The 17,356-nt window shown below is 51.5% G+C and overlaps 5 protein-coding genes across 5 annotated transcripts; 2 read left to right on the top strand and 3 right to left on the bottom strand.

The window, feature by feature from the left end:
- Nucleotides 1–143: 143 nt before the first annotated feature.
- CONPUDRAFT_140837 (uncharacterized protein) lies at nucleotides 144–1,890 on the bottom strand. Its single transcript, XM_007764868.1, has 2 exons — nucleotides 1,589–1,890; nucleotides 144–1,521 (listed from the first exon to the last, which is right to left on the bottom strand). Exons 1-2 carry the CDS (start codon nucleotides 1,868–1,870, stop codon nucleotides 205–207), a joined length of 1,599 nt encoding a protein of 532 aa, XP_007763058.1. The 5' UTR covers nucleotides 1,871–1,890; the 3' UTR covers nucleotides 144–204.
- A 612-nt stretch (nucleotides 1,891–2,502) lies between these two features.
- On the bottom strand, nucleotides 2,503–2,721 carry CONPUDRAFT_43969 (uncharacterized protein; the record flags this gene model as incomplete). The annotated part of the gene is made up of 1 exon (XM_007764222.1): nucleotides 2,503–2,721. A coding segment is annotated over one exon (219 nt), but the record flags the coding sequence as incomplete, so codon positions are not given.
- A 1,178-nt stretch (nucleotides 2,722–3,899) lies between these two features.
- Nucleotides 3,900–5,914, bottom strand: CONPUDRAFT_68745 (uncharacterized protein; the record flags this gene model as incomplete). Its single annotated transcript, XM_007764467.1, has 5 exons — nucleotides 3,900–4,258; nucleotides 4,301–4,378; nucleotides 4,426–4,615; nucleotides 4,667–4,860; nucleotides 4,918–5,914. The coding sequence occupies 5 exons, from the start codon at nucleotides 5,912–5,914 to the stop codon at nucleotides 3,900–3,902; spliced, it is 1,818 nt and encodes a 605-aa protein (XP_007762657.1).
- A 1,101-nt stretch (nucleotides 5,915–7,015) lies between these two features.
- CONPUDRAFT_68744 (uncharacterized protein) lies at nucleotides 7,016–7,795 on the top strand (the record flags this gene model as incomplete). Its single annotated transcript, XM_007764466.1, has 3 exons — nucleotides 7,016–7,095; nucleotides 7,186–7,230; nucleotides 7,351–7,795. 3 exons carry the CDS (start codon nucleotides 7,016–7,018, stop codon nucleotides 7,793–7,795), a joined length of 570 nt encoding a protein of 189 aa, XP_007762656.1.
- Nucleotides 7,796–10,167: 2,372 nt separating this feature from the next.
- On the top strand, nucleotides 10,168–12,806 carry CONPUDRAFT_46498 (uncharacterized protein; the record flags this gene model as incomplete). The annotated part of the gene is made up of 6 exons (XM_007764404.1): nucleotides 10,168–10,338; nucleotides 10,388–10,768; nucleotides 10,826–10,980; nucleotides 11,030–11,406; nucleotides 11,460–12,035; nucleotides 12,091–12,806. Coding segments are annotated over 6 exons (2,376 nt in total), but the record flags the coding sequence as incomplete, so codon positions are not given.
- Between the last annotated feature and the right edge of the window lie 4,550 nt (nucleotides 12,807–17,356).

Below are 17,356 nucleotides of genomic sequence, written 5' to 3'. Positions count from 1 at the left end.
CTGAAACACGCAACAGCTGTTCAAACGGGTAAGAGAAGCATCTAAGACCCGCTCATGAGGAGGAAGAGAAACACAACGCTGCTCAATTTCAGTGTTTCTGAGGTAGAATCGAGAGCAGACAGGATGGCGCTTCACGTGTAAAGCGAGACCACAGCTGTTTGAGCGTGAAAGTTCGAGCGTCCGGTCTTTTCGTTCCGAGGTGGCTCAGACTACGTTCTCAGCCGTCTGACACCCACCACGCATGCGTTCGAAAGCCCCGCGCACCATCCTTCTCACACCTTCGCCCGCACACGACCGTATCTTTCCGTCCACCCTCGCCTGACGCAATGTGCCGAGCGCGGCGTTTATGTACACACCCGTCGACGAGTCCGAGACAACGTCCGCCGCGACTTGTCTCAACGGTTCTTCAATGTTGATGCCGCCGACGTACCCGAGCCCAGGGAACACCTGCCCAAGGATGATCGTGAGAGTGACGAGCTCGTCCTCGTCCGCACAGGATGTGGCGCAGGTCGAATGCAAACTCCGCAGCTGCGAATGCGTGAAGCCGTCAGCAAGATGATCGGGTGGTATGTCGTTGAGCTCCGAGATGGCAAAAGACAGCATTAGGTGCTCTAGATAAGGACACTGCTGTGCCATTGCAAACAGGCTTTCGATCCTGGGCTTGTGGGTATCCGCACGAGCATTAGAGGAGATGCACAGTCGACGGAGGTTAGGCCACGCGTGAGCTATTGCCAAAATATCCGAGTCCCCGAGGTCGACGAGACAGGGGAAGCACCAGTTAAAGACCCTCATATTTGAGAATCTGAGGAGCGGCTTTATGGTGTCGAGCGTCATTGAAGTGTTGAGATCGACGCTGCTGTCATCAAAGGACATTGCGGAGAGGCTTCTGAGGTCAGCAGCTGGATGTTTGGATATGATGCTGAACATCTCTTCCGAATCAAACAGAGATGGCACGCAATTGAGCGTGAAAATATGAAGCGAGGAAGGACACCAGGCGAGTCTCTTCACCAGAAAAAGTGACTGTGCGAAATCGCGCAAGTCCAGTTCAAGAGATTGAAGCGCAGGAAATACAAGCACCGGGGTGGACGCGATGTCAAGAACATTTTGGTTGCAGAGATTGGTGAGAAACGGGAGCTGTGACAGATGCAGTAGCGTAGGCGGATCAACGTATTCACAGCTGAATGATCGTAGATGATGGAGTGGACGTAGAACCTGAGATATTGAAGGCGGCAGTAACGAGGCTCCCTTATCAATGTTCGAGGGCTGAAAGTTGAGCGATGTAGCGTGTTGCATAAACGGCTCATAGGATGTCAGAGCACCGGGAAATATGTCAAGAACAGAGATCTCCTTGAGCCTGGGAAACGCCTGCTCGACACCACCAGGCAGAGATAGAAGCACTTGAAGGGCTGGGGCAGCTACCGGTAGCCCTGATCGAATTGAAGGGAGGAACAACCTCTTGATGCATGACGTGTAAGACATGAGCCTTGCCTGCTCAGCGATAGATAAAGGCTTGATATCGTGCTGAAGTGCGATATCAGTGGACTCGATGAGAAGACGGTGGGTGGAGATCAGACGAATGCGTGCTTACAATCCAGACCTGCATCTGTGAAGGAACACTCCATCCAAGTGGATCCGGGCCTCCCGGCCATCTCATGATGCGCCGGTGAGGTATCAAATTCTGAAAGATGCCCACAGCATCCATCATGTGCCATAGCTCTTCGATAGCAGGCTTCGTAAAAGCTTTGCACGTCCGTGCGAGGCTGGCTAGGGTTCGTTTGCGCTCCGAGGGATATGTTACAAACTCTGTCCAATCGCCAAGGTGGCCAAAGATATCTTGCAGAATCTCATGCAAGGCGAGCGCTTGATGCATGCTGGAGAGTTGACGTTGACCACCTCCCTTGTGGTATGCCACTATCGTGGCTGCGACTCAGAGTCGCCGCCGTCGGCTATTGGCGGAAAACGAAAGCGGAGTTGAAGCTTCCACGTGGCCTTGATCCGCGTAGCTACCGCCGTAGCACGAAAGAGTCCGTGTTTGGGCATCCTCTCAAAACATATTCTATGTTCGTATTATTATCATCAATCTTTACATCCCCTGTGGCCAGGCCCTATGATAGGCGATAACATGTATATAGTTGGTCGGAGCGTGATAAAAGGTAGGAGACGGTAAAAGGGACGTTAGAAGCGGTTGAGATGCGGTCTTCAAATTTGTGTGCGTATACTGTACTTTTTCGACCTTAAGTTCGCGGTGGCGTGGAAAGTCGGAGATTGAACGCACCTTCCATAACCGTCTGTCCCCCCCTATAGGTTCGGGGGGCAGATAGGTCATACGGAGGGGTTGGCGAGCCGGAGGCGAGCAGAGAAGCTCCCGAGGGGTTCAGCCTCCGGGAGACCTAGGGCTCCAACCATTTAGTTTACGTATACACCCTAGTGTAAATTTAAACAGAAACAGTTGTATTCGAATAAACCGTGTATAGTATTCGATTATAAACAGTTTACATAACACTATCTAGTCTTTGTAACAGCTTGGAAGAACAAGTCAGGATCCTCCAACCATTTTTTCGTACACATAACCTTAGTAATTGTTGATGCCTTGAGCGAGGAACGAGAATCGCGACATACATGACGTGAACCTGAGAATAGACGCTCGACAGACACCGAAGTAGCAGGTATCGCCAAAAAGTCGCGTGCCATCAAAGCAATAACAGGAAAGTCAGAATTATGCTCCTAAATGCAAAGTGAGAATACTATCAAATGTATAGTGAAAGCGATGAAGCATACCTTCCACCAATCAAGTGATTGGCTCAGATCGTCCAAGAAACCACCCTCGCCATCTGTCCATCGCTCAAATTCAGTGCGAACAGGCATATTGATTGGTGTGGGTGCGGGTGGGGGATTAAAACTTAGTTTTGCGAGCGGGTTCTTTGCCTTCAGCTGTGGGCGCTTGACAGGCGAAGGAGGGGCAGTTCTCGGGGCTCGCTCTTTCGAGTAGACATCGTACACTGTCTCGAAAACAATGGTGGCACGCTTCTTCTCGTCTGGGTCGAGTTCTTGGAACCACTCGGTGCGGAAATAGGGGTGGAGTACTGAAATAGTGACAGTGAGCTCGACAAATGCAGAAGATATGCAATTAGGTAGAAAGCGAGTGAGCTTACCAGTTGAGATGATATTATGCTGGCAGCGTTTTGCCATACCAAAGTAATACATGAGTTTGACCTTACCAGCGGCGGCAGCTTCCCGAATCTTGAGAGGATGCTCGCCAGCGGCATTGTTGATATACTTGTCGAGATGCTCCCGCATCTGGTGATACAGGGGTAACACGCACCTGTGGTTCCCACGTCAAAGGGACTTGCTAGATACGTGATCGGACGCTATTTACACATCTAGGGAGACTATGAAATACGTCCTCCCGCGCTTGCTGCTAACTTGCTGCTAGCAGGTGCTGGACTTAGAGGAATTCTCGACGCGTTCCCTCCCCTCAGCAGACGGGACAGGTCCGAACTCCCGGCTCCAGTCCCCGGCATCTCGGCCATCCCTCCCAAACGGAAATGGGAGCCCCTAGCTGTCATCCCCTTGTCGGATGACAGCTGGTGACAGCCCGGGACCATTGGCTATCGTCGCCGGCGACGACGAGAGCCTATTTGCTCGTCGCCGGCGACGATGAGCTCGCATATCTCAGCTCTAAGACGTCCCCCGGGCTCCGGGCTTTTGGTATAGGGTAAGGATAAATGAATGTATTATATGTATACATATAGTTATAACAGTACTATGCATGAAATGTGAACGCGCGCGAGGGAAGGACTTATTAATGACTGCAGCAGGTATGTACCAAATGACAAAGCTGAAGAACAACTAAGCATGAGTAGGGATGTTGTTGAGGCTAAGGAATAACATACCGTTGCTCATTCCTCATCGGAGGCTTCGATGATCTCGGCACTCTTAGGGCCAGCGGCCTTTCCGCCGGTCGCCTTCTTCTTCCTTGGAGCCGATTGCTTCTTCTGCTGCATCTTACGCTTCACGGGGGCGGCAGCGTCAAAGCCCTTTGAGTTGCGCTTCCCATCGAGCGATTGCCAGAAGCACTTGCGGCTCTCAAGGGCTTCGCGGATGCGTTTGATGTCGCCCACCTGAGTAATAAGATGCGGCCGCTTCATCGTGATGTCCTCTGGCCAGCCCTCGAGTGTAATTCCGTGCGTTTGGACGATCTTCTTCTGGTAATTTTTGTAGTTCATTCGCGTGTTCTGCCCTGTCATGAACCCTAAGCCTTTGTTAGTATTTAGATGAATGTGTACACGGACGGACTCACGGAGTTGGGCCTCAATGGAAGCCACGCAGTATTCTTGATGGACGGAGAGCTTGTCGCGCTTCTCACGTTGATCAAGGTCTAAACATAATTAGTCATTAATAGTACCAAAACCTAGGGACACTCACTCTCGGCGAGGTTACAAGCCCACTGCTCAAACATCCGGATCATCTGGTCGGGGGTTTTGTCGAAGGAGTGGTGGAAAAATTCGCTGGAGTTGTCGGTACCGTAAAGCACGGGTTGCATGGGGTCGTTGATATGACCTCGAACGATCATCACGCAGGCGTAAATACCTGTACGCGTGCGCAGAGCATCGAGCTAAAATTAACACGATTAGCGTAGCCCCAAATCGGACGACAAGATACTTACCAGCGCGATGATGCGGTTGGTCGTATGGATGACGTCCTGATTGGCCGCGCGATTAGAGCATCGGACGGCGTTGCGTCGCCTTTCACGATCATCCTCCAGCTCCTGCACCATCTGAATCTCTTGCTCTCGTGTGTAGGTCTTCGCTTTCACGTACGCGTGAAGAAACTTCGTTTTTTGAGGTGGGGTAAGGTTATCTGTTGAGAGGTGAGCCCGATATTTTACTGATGATATGCGATCAAATTCATACTCACCGGGATAGATGATATGGGCGCGTTCATAATGTAGCTTGGCATTATAGAGACGGACCGTACGGTGCTTCCGTTCCTGTGCACGGAAGATCATGTTTTCGATAGTCCTGATGGGGACGTCGAACTGCCGAGAGAGGCGTTGGATGACCTCATCCGAGATGATGAGCTTAAGGATCTCCTTACGGAGCGCCTCGTCCCGCTCGGCTTTCTGCTTACGCCTCGCAGAGCGCTGAGCCTTCTGCTCTGCTGTGAGAGGGGCGGCGGCGGGCCTCGACGGGATGACAGGGCGATTGGGGTTGCGAACTTTCCACGACTCATCAGATGCCGTGATATGGCTGGTATCCAGCTCGTCTTCTTCATCGTCATCGTCATCGTCTGTGTCGTCGTCGTCTGTGTCCTCGTCAAGGTCGTCAAGTGGAGGCATCGTGAAGTCGCACGCAGCCATGGCAGCCTCCCTGGCTAGGCCCTCGACGTCGACGTCTCCCTTGGCCGGTGGGCTGCTGCCAGAGGAGGCCGGAGGGGTCAAAACGACCTCTGTGGCTAGGTTTCCGTAAGGGGCTTGAGCAGGGATAACAGGGCTGTTGTCGCGGCCTTGATGCAACCGAGGGGAGGGAGGGAGTCGAGGGGATGCTAGGAGCCCGGACGGGATATACTGGCTCGAGGGTGAAGATGATCTATAAAGGGGCATATATGGGGACACGCCGGCGTTGTTGTAGTGCATTGTACCGGTGTATTCTTGATAAGACGGCGTCTGTGGATAATAGGAAGGTGTCGCTGGGTAATAGGAGGGTGTTTGGGAGACATAGGGGGGCGACTGAGGCGGATATGCGGGATAGGAGGGTGTCAGATTATTTTGATAAGAAGACACGTCCGCAGGATACCCAGAATATCGGAAGGGGGGGAGCTGTATGTTGTTGAACTCCTGGCGTGACTGTCTTCGAGCACCATCTTGCATGTACTGAGAGTTGGTGTGAGGAAGATTTTCCTGAGGAGCAGACATGGTTCGAGGAGTGGTCTTGGGAGGGCGAATTTTGTGAACGCGCGGTAGGTAGATGGACACGCAGGAGGGGGCTCAGCTATATCAGAAAACATAATTATTTATTAATTAGCATGCTCGACAGCCAGGTCAACAAACAAAATCGCGCTTTAGCCAGCAAAAAGCGAGCAAAGCTGACGCGCTGCGTGCCGGCACGTGACGCAGACGCGAGTAGGCGCGTCTAAGTCTGTGTGCAGGCATGGCCATAGGAAGAACATAGGAAAGTAGAACTCACTCACAGAGACATATGGCACTACACACACCTTCACAATCATGGGGACAGATTGATCGTGTGTTCGTGCTATCTGAAACTGATCGCCGAGGCTTACACCCTACGGAAAACTATCTTTATTAGCATAATGCGAAGGCCAACACCAGTAGCCATGCTGGAACATGAATGTATCGTAGACACACCGTTTCTGGAGGGCCAATGGAGGCCGTGATCTGAGACAAACCTATAGTAGCTCGTTAATAGAATGCAGCTCCAAGTATGGGTTAAGTCCTGGATTAAAGAATTTAGTAGTGCTAGTGCTGCCTCCTGGTCGATTTGATGCGAGAAAGGGATTTATCAGACAAAACGAATAGACCCACCAGCTTGGACGTTATCCCGCTCTCAGAGCTTTCATGCTACAGCCCAGTCCAAGTTTCTTGAACCCTACGTCGTCAGTATGGTCGAGCGTGATCGACAAATTTGCTTCCGTCTATTGAGACCGTGACATGCAAGCAACATGGCCAGTATAGGATCTCCTATGTTATCAGCAACAGTGTATACTTATGCTTGAATAGCCCACGTCTTATACAGGTGGCACACGTTTGCCGCTGGAAAGGGCTATGAAAATAAGAGGGACATTCAGCTACGGGCCTCAACTTGTCCGCAAAGCACACGCCGCGGCGCTATGCGGCACGATTGCAGGCTACGGCTGTGGCGGTGCGTATGACTAAGCAGTTCAGCGCACAGAGATGAGCGCTCACCGGCGCTTGTCTACCTTTGCAGCACAACGGAAATCAAATCGCAGGTACGCTGACATCTCGTGTGCCTCTACTTCGCTGACCTTGTGATAAGCAATGTCCCCCAGGGGCAGATCTAGGCTTTCTAAGGCTGAACGGCAGCGCATAGCCACTGAGCGTTGGTTGTCTCAGCAAGGGTACGTCTACACCACTGCTATAAACAAGCCAATTCAGCTATGTTGACCATCTATCTACCTTCCTCGTGACATTGTTCACTTCCACTACAGAGTTCGAGATGCACAGAACGCCAAGGCAAGAGCACGCATGAGAAAGTGAGTACATCAGCTGCCAATCTATGCCGATATTTACCTGACGACATCCACGAAGAAATCGTGCCTTGTATGTCCCTGTAACCTGAACACGTTCTCTGATACCCGCTGAACAATTCTTAGGAAAAAACTAATGGCTCAACAGCTCCCATCTGCTCGACAGTGTGCCGAACGCACTGAGAGAGATGAGTTTACCCCGGCTAAACCCTTCACTGATCCCAGGACCATCACGACATTCGATGAGGCAATGCACGCCTTTGATTCATGGGTTTACGATTGGGGCCCTGAGGAGACATGGGTAGACAAATATCAAGAATTACTGTCCAAGGCCCTGAGCGACAGCCACAACCCCCTGTTCAAGCAGATGGGTGAGGATTTCCGCAATCATGTCAAGAGTGGATGGGCTATCGTCGATGCTATGCGAAACATGGTACATCAAGATGAGGAGGGTTTCAACACGGATGTTTTTGACACTCTGGTAGCTCTTGTTACCGAAATGAGGTTTTTTGAACGAATGGATGAGGCGACGTGCCGGAAGGAGGCCAGGCAACTGGCTAGGGAAATGTAAAACGTACAGAGTACTCCTTACAGTGATCGTTAGTGTAATTACTTCACTTTAATCTTTATTGAGGAATGTTCAAGCGTGTTGCAAAAGGTCAATGAACTTGATAGAGAACACATCTAGCGAACACACGGAATTCATAGCGAACACGCGAACAATAGCGAACGTTAGCGAACACATAGCGAACACATAGCGAACGTATAGCGAACGTATAGCGAACGTATAGCGAACGCATGGCACACCCGCTATGTTACCGTTTGGGATACTCCAATCATGACATATTAATGCTGGAATCTGAAGTCGACGGTTCAGAAAACCTGTATGAAACCCTACTGGATATATTGCAATGGTGGTTATCGTTAAATGACATGCATTAATGCGTTGGAGGTAGCAATGTGCACATCTATTCAGACGCGACTTGCGAATCGTACGTCACATTTAGACTCATATTGTGCACGCACATCAAGTTAGCATAGGTTATAAATCTACCTTTGTCCCGTAATCTGTCTGTACATGGTGTAAAACACGTTCAGGCTCACACAGGCCGATCGGAAGTAGGACACATAGGTTTTTTGTTGTACACAAGCTGCTTCCCCCAAGGTACATGTACATAGTGGATACTAGTCTATAGCTCGAACACTTCATGTGATGCCCGCTCATTCAAAGACATACAAGAGGAGGTTGTGCCTATCCCAGACGTCTAGCCGTGCTCTCGACCCTCCCAAAAGCGCGAACCCTCCACGTAAACTGCGCGAACCTCACCGGAATCATATTTCATTTGGTAGTAACGGACCGCGTCTGCATGTTCACGAAAACTCTTGTGCCGGGCGCTCGGAACACGATTGACGCGTTCATCAGCTTGAGGCCTGCAAGAGCGAGCAGTGAGTTGATGTACAGCCGTCGTCCAACTGTAGTGGACACATACCATGTGAAGAATATACCCGTTTCAAGCCCCACATACACGACGTAGGACTTCTCCGCCCAATCTGGGCGACGGGGGAGCCTATCCGGGGGGCACACATTCTGAACACCATTATCAGCGTGAGCAACGTTCTGGATCCATGTATGCACCCTCTGCACGTTGTGATGCGGAGGGTCGGGCTGCACCGGAGGGACCAGACGTGCACTACAAAGGGTAGATCAGTGTCAGAGGACATACACAATGTATAGACACTTACTTCACTGAGCCTATAACCGATGGATTCGTACTTGAAGGTGGGGTGACCAGACAATCTGGTTGCGATGGTGGTCCAGGGCTGCGAGCAGATGGATGGCTAGCTGGGGGCTCTGATCGGACTGTTCTAGGTGCGGTTGGATGGTGTGAGCTAGGCGCGGGGTAGGGAGGGTGACCTGGAGTAGTGTATTCATACACAGTGTGAACTGTGGTGGTGGTGGTTGTCTTGGTTGTTGTCTTTGTAACGCGCATTTGGGCTGACTATGGCTCGGGCTGAGGTGTGGGGAGGAGCACTAAGGCGAGGTCAACCCAATCACGTGTTCTATGCTGCCATCAGTGCCCTTGCAAAACCGGCGACGGCACTGCGTCGAAATAAACTAGCATATAAGTTATCCATTATCGCCGTCGCCGTAAAAGCATGGCCGCCTCAAAATCCAAGGGAAGGCATAAATCCGGTGCTAGCAACCGAGTTCGTGTACCCTCATCCTCCATTGACAAATACGGCCTTCGCATCAAATCAAGACACGAACAGCTGCTCCCTATACAGGCCCAACAAGAGGCCCGAAAGAAGCGCGAGGCACAGTTGCAGGGTTAGTGGAATCTCACCTATGCACATATAAATCGGAGGACTGACCGTGCTTTATGTTAGCAATGTCCGCACGCGAGAAACATGCACTAGTTGCTTTGGTTGACGCGGCTCGTAAAGAAAGACTGTCCTCCGAAGGCGTAGAGGATACTAGTCCTGTGGCCGGCGACGAGGACAATGACAACTTCAATCTAGATGACATCCTCAACGGTAGTGCTGCTCTACCCTTGAGTAATGCAGGAGGCGAGTTTCAGCAGCTGAAGGAGGAGAAGACACCGTGAGTTAACTCCTCGTAGCGTATAAGATATGACTTACTATCTCACTGTAGAAGACGCGATTTGCGTCATCGCAAGTCACGCGCTGAAAGGCGAGATGACCTGTATCTGCGGCAAATCAACGAACTCACAAAAGCGTACCTCGATTGGTATTGGCATGAGCACCGAGCAGAGGGAGAGAGTGAGGAGGTAGACACAGAGATGGAGGACTTGATATTCAAGACAAAGAAGCTAAAGCTCGTAGACATCTTTTGTGCGTGTTTTCTATTAATTAAACGCTGGTGTTTCTCTCACCAGCTATTTTTGTACAGTTGTGAGTACGTCTGACCTCCGCCTTCCCGCCGACGGAGACATTGCGCCCGCAATTGTGAGGCAAGGCTTCATCCCTTGTGCCCCCGACAACCCCAAGAATGCAGTCTCTCTTCGCACCCTGGACCTCTATCGCACTACAAAGATGCGGGATCCGCACCTCTCAATCCAGGCCTTTGTTAAAACAACGTGCGACCTTCACGCAGTGAGTGCTCCTATAATCTACACTAGCAAGTGCTTACTGCGGTTGATAGGTCATCTTTGACCCCCAGCTTCCTCGCCACTTTTCTATCGCTTTCGACATATACTTGCAAGTCCTTGGTTGTGTTGAAGACCTTGTCCGTACCGCATTACGAAGGGAGTCGCCAGATTGGCGCCTGGCACACGTCTGCCCTCCTTGCACATACCGCGTCAAAGACGAACCAGACCTCAAGTTCTCGTTGCTATATACGATGGATGGTAATGACTCACTGAAACGCGCATTCAAACGCACGACTAACCCGGATGTACATGGCTACTCGGCCTCGGATCTCCCAACCAAGCTCAAGATTCGCTCGGATCGCTACATCAATCGCGAGGAAGTCAATGGGTGGGCGAATGCAACACTAGACCAGGCGCTTACGGACCAGGTAAATGTGTTACTCAGGCTCTAAATTTATCGGTCGATTTCTCTGACACGATATTTACAGGAGATGATTGACAATCCGTGCGCTGGGAGATGGAAGAATATGAAAGAGGATATTACAAAGAAGATGTGGAGCGTTTTTGACGAGACAGGTATATTTCTCGCTGTATGCCGGCACGGTTTCTCTCTCCTTGTGGTCGACATGATCAAGAGCGGCGAACTGTGAGTTTGTTCGGATTATTTTCTTCGCTGTATATAATATGGTCTGCAGGGCCAAGTACCCCATCGCGATTGTCGAGCGGATGCTCAAGGTATTCGGAAAGAATCTCTGCGTAGGCTACGACATTGGATGCAAGTTCAAGACCACCCTCCTCAAGAGTCGCCTCGGGGATCTGGTGCGAAAACTCAATCATACGTGCCTTGTCGGCGCCTTCCATGGACATGCACATCGACGTGCGTGTCAGGTTGACTATCTCACAACATATGTCGAAGGTATTGGCCTAGAAGACTTCGAGGGATGCGAACGTAAGTACTCAAAGACTAACCCCCTTGCTGGAACAACTCGCCACGCCAACGCATTCCACCGCCAACAATACATCGACACTTACTTGCATTATTCGGACGAGTTTGATGTATATCCCGCCCTAAGTAGGTTTTAAAGCCATCTGACTATCTCATTGCACTGACGTCCTATCTAATAGCCACATTTATGTACAATAACTACCGTCAAGCCCTCAAGATCATCCGCGAAGGTGTCCCAAGCCTCGACGCTGAGATGAGACGGATGAAGATAGCCAACGCGTCCATCTTTGCGACATGGCTCGCCGAGGAGAAGACCTACCTCAGGAGCCTCGAAAAGGAACCCGCGGAGGAGACACTACATATGGAGTACTGGGAGAAGCTGGTGAACCTGCGAGACAGCAAGTACGTCTTCACTTTCTTTATTTGCGCGGCATCTACTTACCTGTACATCAGAACGCTCCTGGACACCCTGCCCGATCCAAGCACGTGGACGGACGACACCCCAGCAGCTCGCAAGCGCTCCGACGGTGTGCGCCGGCGGCATGCACAGGAGAACTACGATCGGGACATGCGCGTCGTGCAGGAGCTGGAGAGCCAGCTCGAGGTAGAGCACCGGTGGGAGGAGGGGAGTGATGATTGGGTGAAGACCGGCCGCATGGTCGCCATGCGTTCGTATCAGCGAGCGCTCGACAAGCTCGAGGGGCTCATTGTGGCTCGTATCTTCGAGCTCAACAGCATGAACAAGCCAGGAATGGGTACGAAAATGATAATATCAACGTATATTGGTTTAGCTGATAATAAGTGTCATAGGGTATGCACTACGACAGCATATCGGCAAGGCACTCAAGGCGCGCGCTTCAGCGATACGCACGGCGCTGCAGAAATACAACATCGCTGCTGCTGCTCTGAATCCACCTCGCAGTCATCTCTCCTGGGACGACGTCGTGAACTACGCGTTTCTGGCCGACTTCGACCTCCTTCGCGATACACGACAGGATATCTCGACTCGTGACTGGGCAAAGCCAGCTGCCCGCTCAACCATGGATCTACACTTCAAGATCTGCCGCGCGCGCGAGGAGATCGTGCGCCTCGACGTCGAGGTGAAGCGCATGGCCACATACCTGCACGACGAGGACCGGTATCTTATAGCATGCGAGGAGATACTGCGTCCCCTTCACGCGCCGCTTGCTATGCAGGTTGCCGTGTACCGCAGTGTCCGCGCTCGCTGCAACGAACATCACTGGAAGAGGCTTCGCGACATCGCGAAGCTGGAAGGTTTTACCGGCTCAATCGACGTTGGCGAGGGCGCGCAGACGGGGCTCGGCGAGAGTGCATCTACCCCTTGCCCCATTGTTCCCCCAACCCTTCTGTCATCTTGCTCGAGATTGCCCATGCTGGAGGGAGAGTCCGATCTCGAGGACACAGATGATGATGATGAGGAGCCATCCCCGGACAGCGTAGACGACGTAGACGACACCCAGGAGCTTATCAACGCCATCTTTACACTAGGGTCTGAGGACCCCTAGGATATTTATTGATACACCATACGTTTTATATCGACTAGATTCACATAATAGATCATAATATCAAAAGCCCGGAGCCCGGGGGACGTCTTAGAGCTGAGATATGCGAGCTCATCGTCGCCGGCGACGAGCAAATAGGCTCTCGTCGTCGCCGGCGACGATAGCCAATGGTCCCGGGCTGTCACCAGCTGTCATCCGACAAGGGGATGACAGCTAGGGGCTCCCATTTCCGTTTGGGAGGGATGGCCGAGATGCCGGGGACTGGAGCCGGGAGTTCGGACCTGTCCCGTCTGCTGAGGGGAGGGAACGCGTCGAGAATTCCTCTAAGTCCAGCACCTGCTAGCAGCAAGTTAGCAGCAAGCGCGGGAGGACGTATTTCATAGTCTCCCTAGATGTGTAAATAGCGTCCGATCACGTATCTAGCAAGTCCCTTTGACGTGGGAACCACAGGTGGTAACACGAGTGGGAGTGTGGCAATACCCTCTGTCGACATGATGTGCGTGTTTTCAGCGAATTCCTGATTGTGTGTATATTAGCTAGTCGCCGAAAATAGCCATGAAACAAAATGAGCAAAACATGTACCTCTAGAAGGCTATGAACCATCTCAATTTCTTCCCAGTCAGATATGTGGAGATATAAATCTGAGAGCTTGTCGTGATCCAAAACCCATCTATTAATCGCCTATCAACACAGATTAGTGGAGAAACAAGTCAAAACCCGGGAAAACATGCACCTTTTTGAGGATAAGGGCTCGGCCCATCATGGCGTGCGTCGAGTTCCACCGGGTACGAACATCACGTATGGGCATGAGTCGCCATATAGGATGGCCGTTTGGAAGTGTTTCATTGACACCGTACGTACGTGTGGTGATCTCACGAAATGATTGGCGACGTGACGGTGAACTGATGATTTTGATTACGGTGGTTCGAAGCTAGTCATGAACTCGTAAGTAATGGGACCAAAACTGCTGCAAGCACGATACGCACCCTTTCAATGGCCGATAATTGTGAGAGGTCTCCTGTCTCCTCTAGAGCAGCCGGTTCAAAATCACTGCTGTTCGAGCCCCTATAGTCGTCCTCTTCGATTGCTCCGAGATCCTCATCTTCGATTTCAGCTGTAAACTCGAGCGGGAGGTGTTTGTTGAGATAGTCGTAGTAGTCTTGGCTATCGGGGTCGTCATCAATGAATTTCAGAGAGGCGAGCATTGCCTGGACCACGAGATTGATGACATGGGCCAGGCAGCGGATCTGACCATTTCCAGCGTGGAAAGGAATCCCGTATCGTTCTTGTAGCAGCTTCTCAACGGTTTTGGCAAAGACTGCGTTCGACGCAGCATTGTCCATGGTAATTGATATTAAGTACTGCAAAAGTTAGGCTTGATATGGCGGGTGAGGGCTGTGGAACTTATCTTGTTGGCACTGCCAATGGTCCGAGCAGCGTCCCAGAATGCGTTCGCTGAGCCTACCCCTGAGTGCTCGCCTGCTCCAAGGTGCCGAAAGTCGATTACCCGAGAGCATAGGGTCCAGTCGTTGGTGATCCATGTTGCAAGAGTAGCCGAAAACGTGAAGATCATTTGCGAGTTTGTCCAGTTGTCGTTACTGTACGCAATCTTAGATGGTACATCCTTCAAACTGGGGTTAGATGCATCATCATCGTCTGCTAGATATAACCAGCTCACTGCCAGCTCCTTGGTAATACAGCCTTGAAGGTCAGTGTGCATCCGTGTCACAATGTTGCTGACCGTGGTGTCTGTCGGTAACTTGTAAGGGCACTTGATGTAGTCAAAGAGCAGCTGCAATGCTGGCGCCTCGCCAGCGGTGAATGCGCTATTGCTCTCGAGGACATACGCGACAAAGAGGCGATGAAAACCAGGCTCAGAGGTAGACTTTGAAGGATGGAGGCGTCCCTGCTCTAAAAGCTTGGCCATGATCGCTTTCGAGCGAACAAGCGCCGCATTATCGGTGCTGGTTTGGGCAGTGTCGGTGTTCTCACCGTCTACTGCCTTTGCTTCTCTCGCCTTCTTTACCTCGTCCTTGTGCTGCTGCAGGTGCCCCGCCAAGTTAGAAAGAGGCTCGTGCTTCTTCTCATCGCCGTAGTTCGTCGATTTTGTGTTCCGTCGAAAGGTACGAGCTCTAACATCACCATGGAATGGTTTATTCACGGAGCTATGCGTCAGATACTTAGTACTCACTTGTTGCAGATCTTGCATACAAACTTCCATCGCCTCTTGCCACCTGAAACCACAGCAGTCGGCCCTTCCCAGAACTCAAGGGACTTGTTTACTGGACCCCTCGCTCCCTCGGGTCGTGCGGCTGCTTCACGAGACTTCACAGAGCGAAGCGCACTCTGACCGTCAGACTGCACGTCTGCGTCGGACTTGGAGCTACTCTCGTCAGAGCTGGTCTCGACCCTAGCGCGCTTCGACTGTAGTATTGAGGTGAACTACAGCACCCCAGTCGCTCAAACAAACTAGTACTCACTGGCTTCTTCGACTGAGAGTGTTTCTCTCCGGCTGCTACTCCCTTTCCCTTCGCGTTTTTTGCGTTACCAACAGGTGAGGAAAGGAGCTGAATACTTTCAGCTACAGAACCATCATCTGATCGTGTCCGGCCACGCTTTGCAGCTGTTCCCTCGCGCTTGGTGTTATCCTCGTGAAAATCGTCGTCCTCTTCATCGCTTGAAGGCTCTGAGTCGGTAGCTGCATGGATGGGGGGTTGGTACGTCTTGTCGCGATTAGAATCGCCTGGAAGTTCACGCTCTAACAGTTGTGGGGTTATAGAATGGAATGCATGGAAATACTAGCCACCAACGCACCTTGTGGACCAAACAGCTCCTTCGCCAAATGTCCTCCTCCGTAACCACGCAATAAGGACTCTACAGTGGGTGCTGGTTCCTTTGCCTTCTTATTGATGGTCGCTGATGTAGCGCTTGCGGGCATAGCTGGTGGACTGTCACCATGAACTATCTGTATCTCGGGAGGGCTGACGTTGAGAGCGGTGGGTCAGCCGGCCGGATTTCAGAACCCATGTATAAAGCTAACAACTCACATTACCTTCTTCAGCTCCATCTCAAGCCTTTTCAGCAGGCCCATCAACGCTTCATGTGGCATGCCGCTTTCGAAGACCATCTTGCGTAAGTAGTTTGCAACGTATTCCATCCCATTGCGTCCGCGGCGAAGGAGTCGGAATGGGCCATTGAGATCATTGGGCTCCCTTTTCATGAGGGTCTCGAGACGCTGCTGGAGGGTGTCCCATGCGTGGCCAGCCTGTGCGCCGGTCATGAGGGTGTAGATCTCGTCACTCTTCTCAGCGATTGGGATTGAATCAGGCAGCTTCTTCGACAGCTTGCTGATGCTTTCGACAAGAGTCTGGCGGGCAGCGTGTTCGTCATCTGTTCTTCCCATGTTATCAGGTGTGTGGAGTGATGTTTATTAGGGGGTTGGGGACGGTTGAGACACTGAGTCGAGACTAGGGGGTGTTTGGGCTGGCACGCTTGGGTGCACGACTCCTGAGGCCTGAGTCTTCAGTCGGTAAACTTATGTAATCTTGGGCTTGCTCATCTGGGAGAAATTGATGCTGCAGTCGTGTGTATCATTCCAGAGTTATACGAGTACAGTGCTGTAAAGTAGTTGCAAGTATGTGTCTACTATGAGATAGATGTTCCCAATCTTCAGCACTGATATGTAGTGTTGCAAGCTCCGGGTGTTCGCCACTCCACAGATCTATTGCCTAAGCCGGTGCATCCAAATTAAGGGTAAGTACTAATGCTTAAGTCTTAAGGTATACTAATGTGATCTGCTTACTTTTTGAAGCTGGAGTGCGCGCTCAATCATAACAAGAGTAGTGACTGGACGTGTTTGAATATCTAACACAGGCAGCAGACCATTATGGTGGGATATCTGGAGGTGTTCCACAATCGCACAGAAATGTTCACAGTGGGCGGAAACTCTGATAATCTGTTGAATTATAGCACGAAGCTGGTAAGAAGTTAGATATATATAATTCAGAGATCGGGTGGAGATATACCTTGTTAAAGGACTCGTTTGTTTCATTCCAGCCCATGCAGTAGACTCGCGCTCGCGGGCGTCGGTCCACCGGACGGTTGCTACCTGGAGGTACGTCGGGCCACCGGATCATCAGGTGATGGGGCGATGTGCTTCGGGTGACCTGACGGGGTTGAAAATGGCCATCCGCAACTAATATAATGTGTGCATACAGCTTACAATGTAGTTATCAAAAGTAATAGAGAAGGCGGATGGTGATCCGAGGTTGGTCATTGTGCGGGCGGACGTCCGGTCACTGAGAGTGAGTACGTCCCTCGGGTCAGCTGGTGGACAGTAGATTGGTTGAGCGAGGGAGGGCATCGGGAAAGCTGATGCTGTCAATGCATCCGCCGTGTCCATGAGGGCGGGGGCATGGAGTCAGCTGGGGTCTGAGCCCTGCTTGGGTGGGATGGGCACCGAGCCGCATGATGGGGCCAAGGGCGGTAACGGGGCGGATGTTGGTGACAACAAGGAGTTGAGGCGAGGGTGTCGGTCAGCTGGTGATGCGGCA

The sequence above is a fragment of the Coniophora puteana genome (assembly GCF_000271625.1).
Source record: "Coniophora puteana RWD-64-598 SS2 unplaced genomic scaffold CONPUscaffold_1, whole genome shotgun sequence".
Lineage (NCBI taxonomy): Eukaryota > Fungi > Basidiomycota > Agaricomycetes > Boletales > Coniophoraceae > Coniophora > Coniophora puteana.
This window is presented reverse-complemented; position numbering and strand designations above follow the sequence as displayed.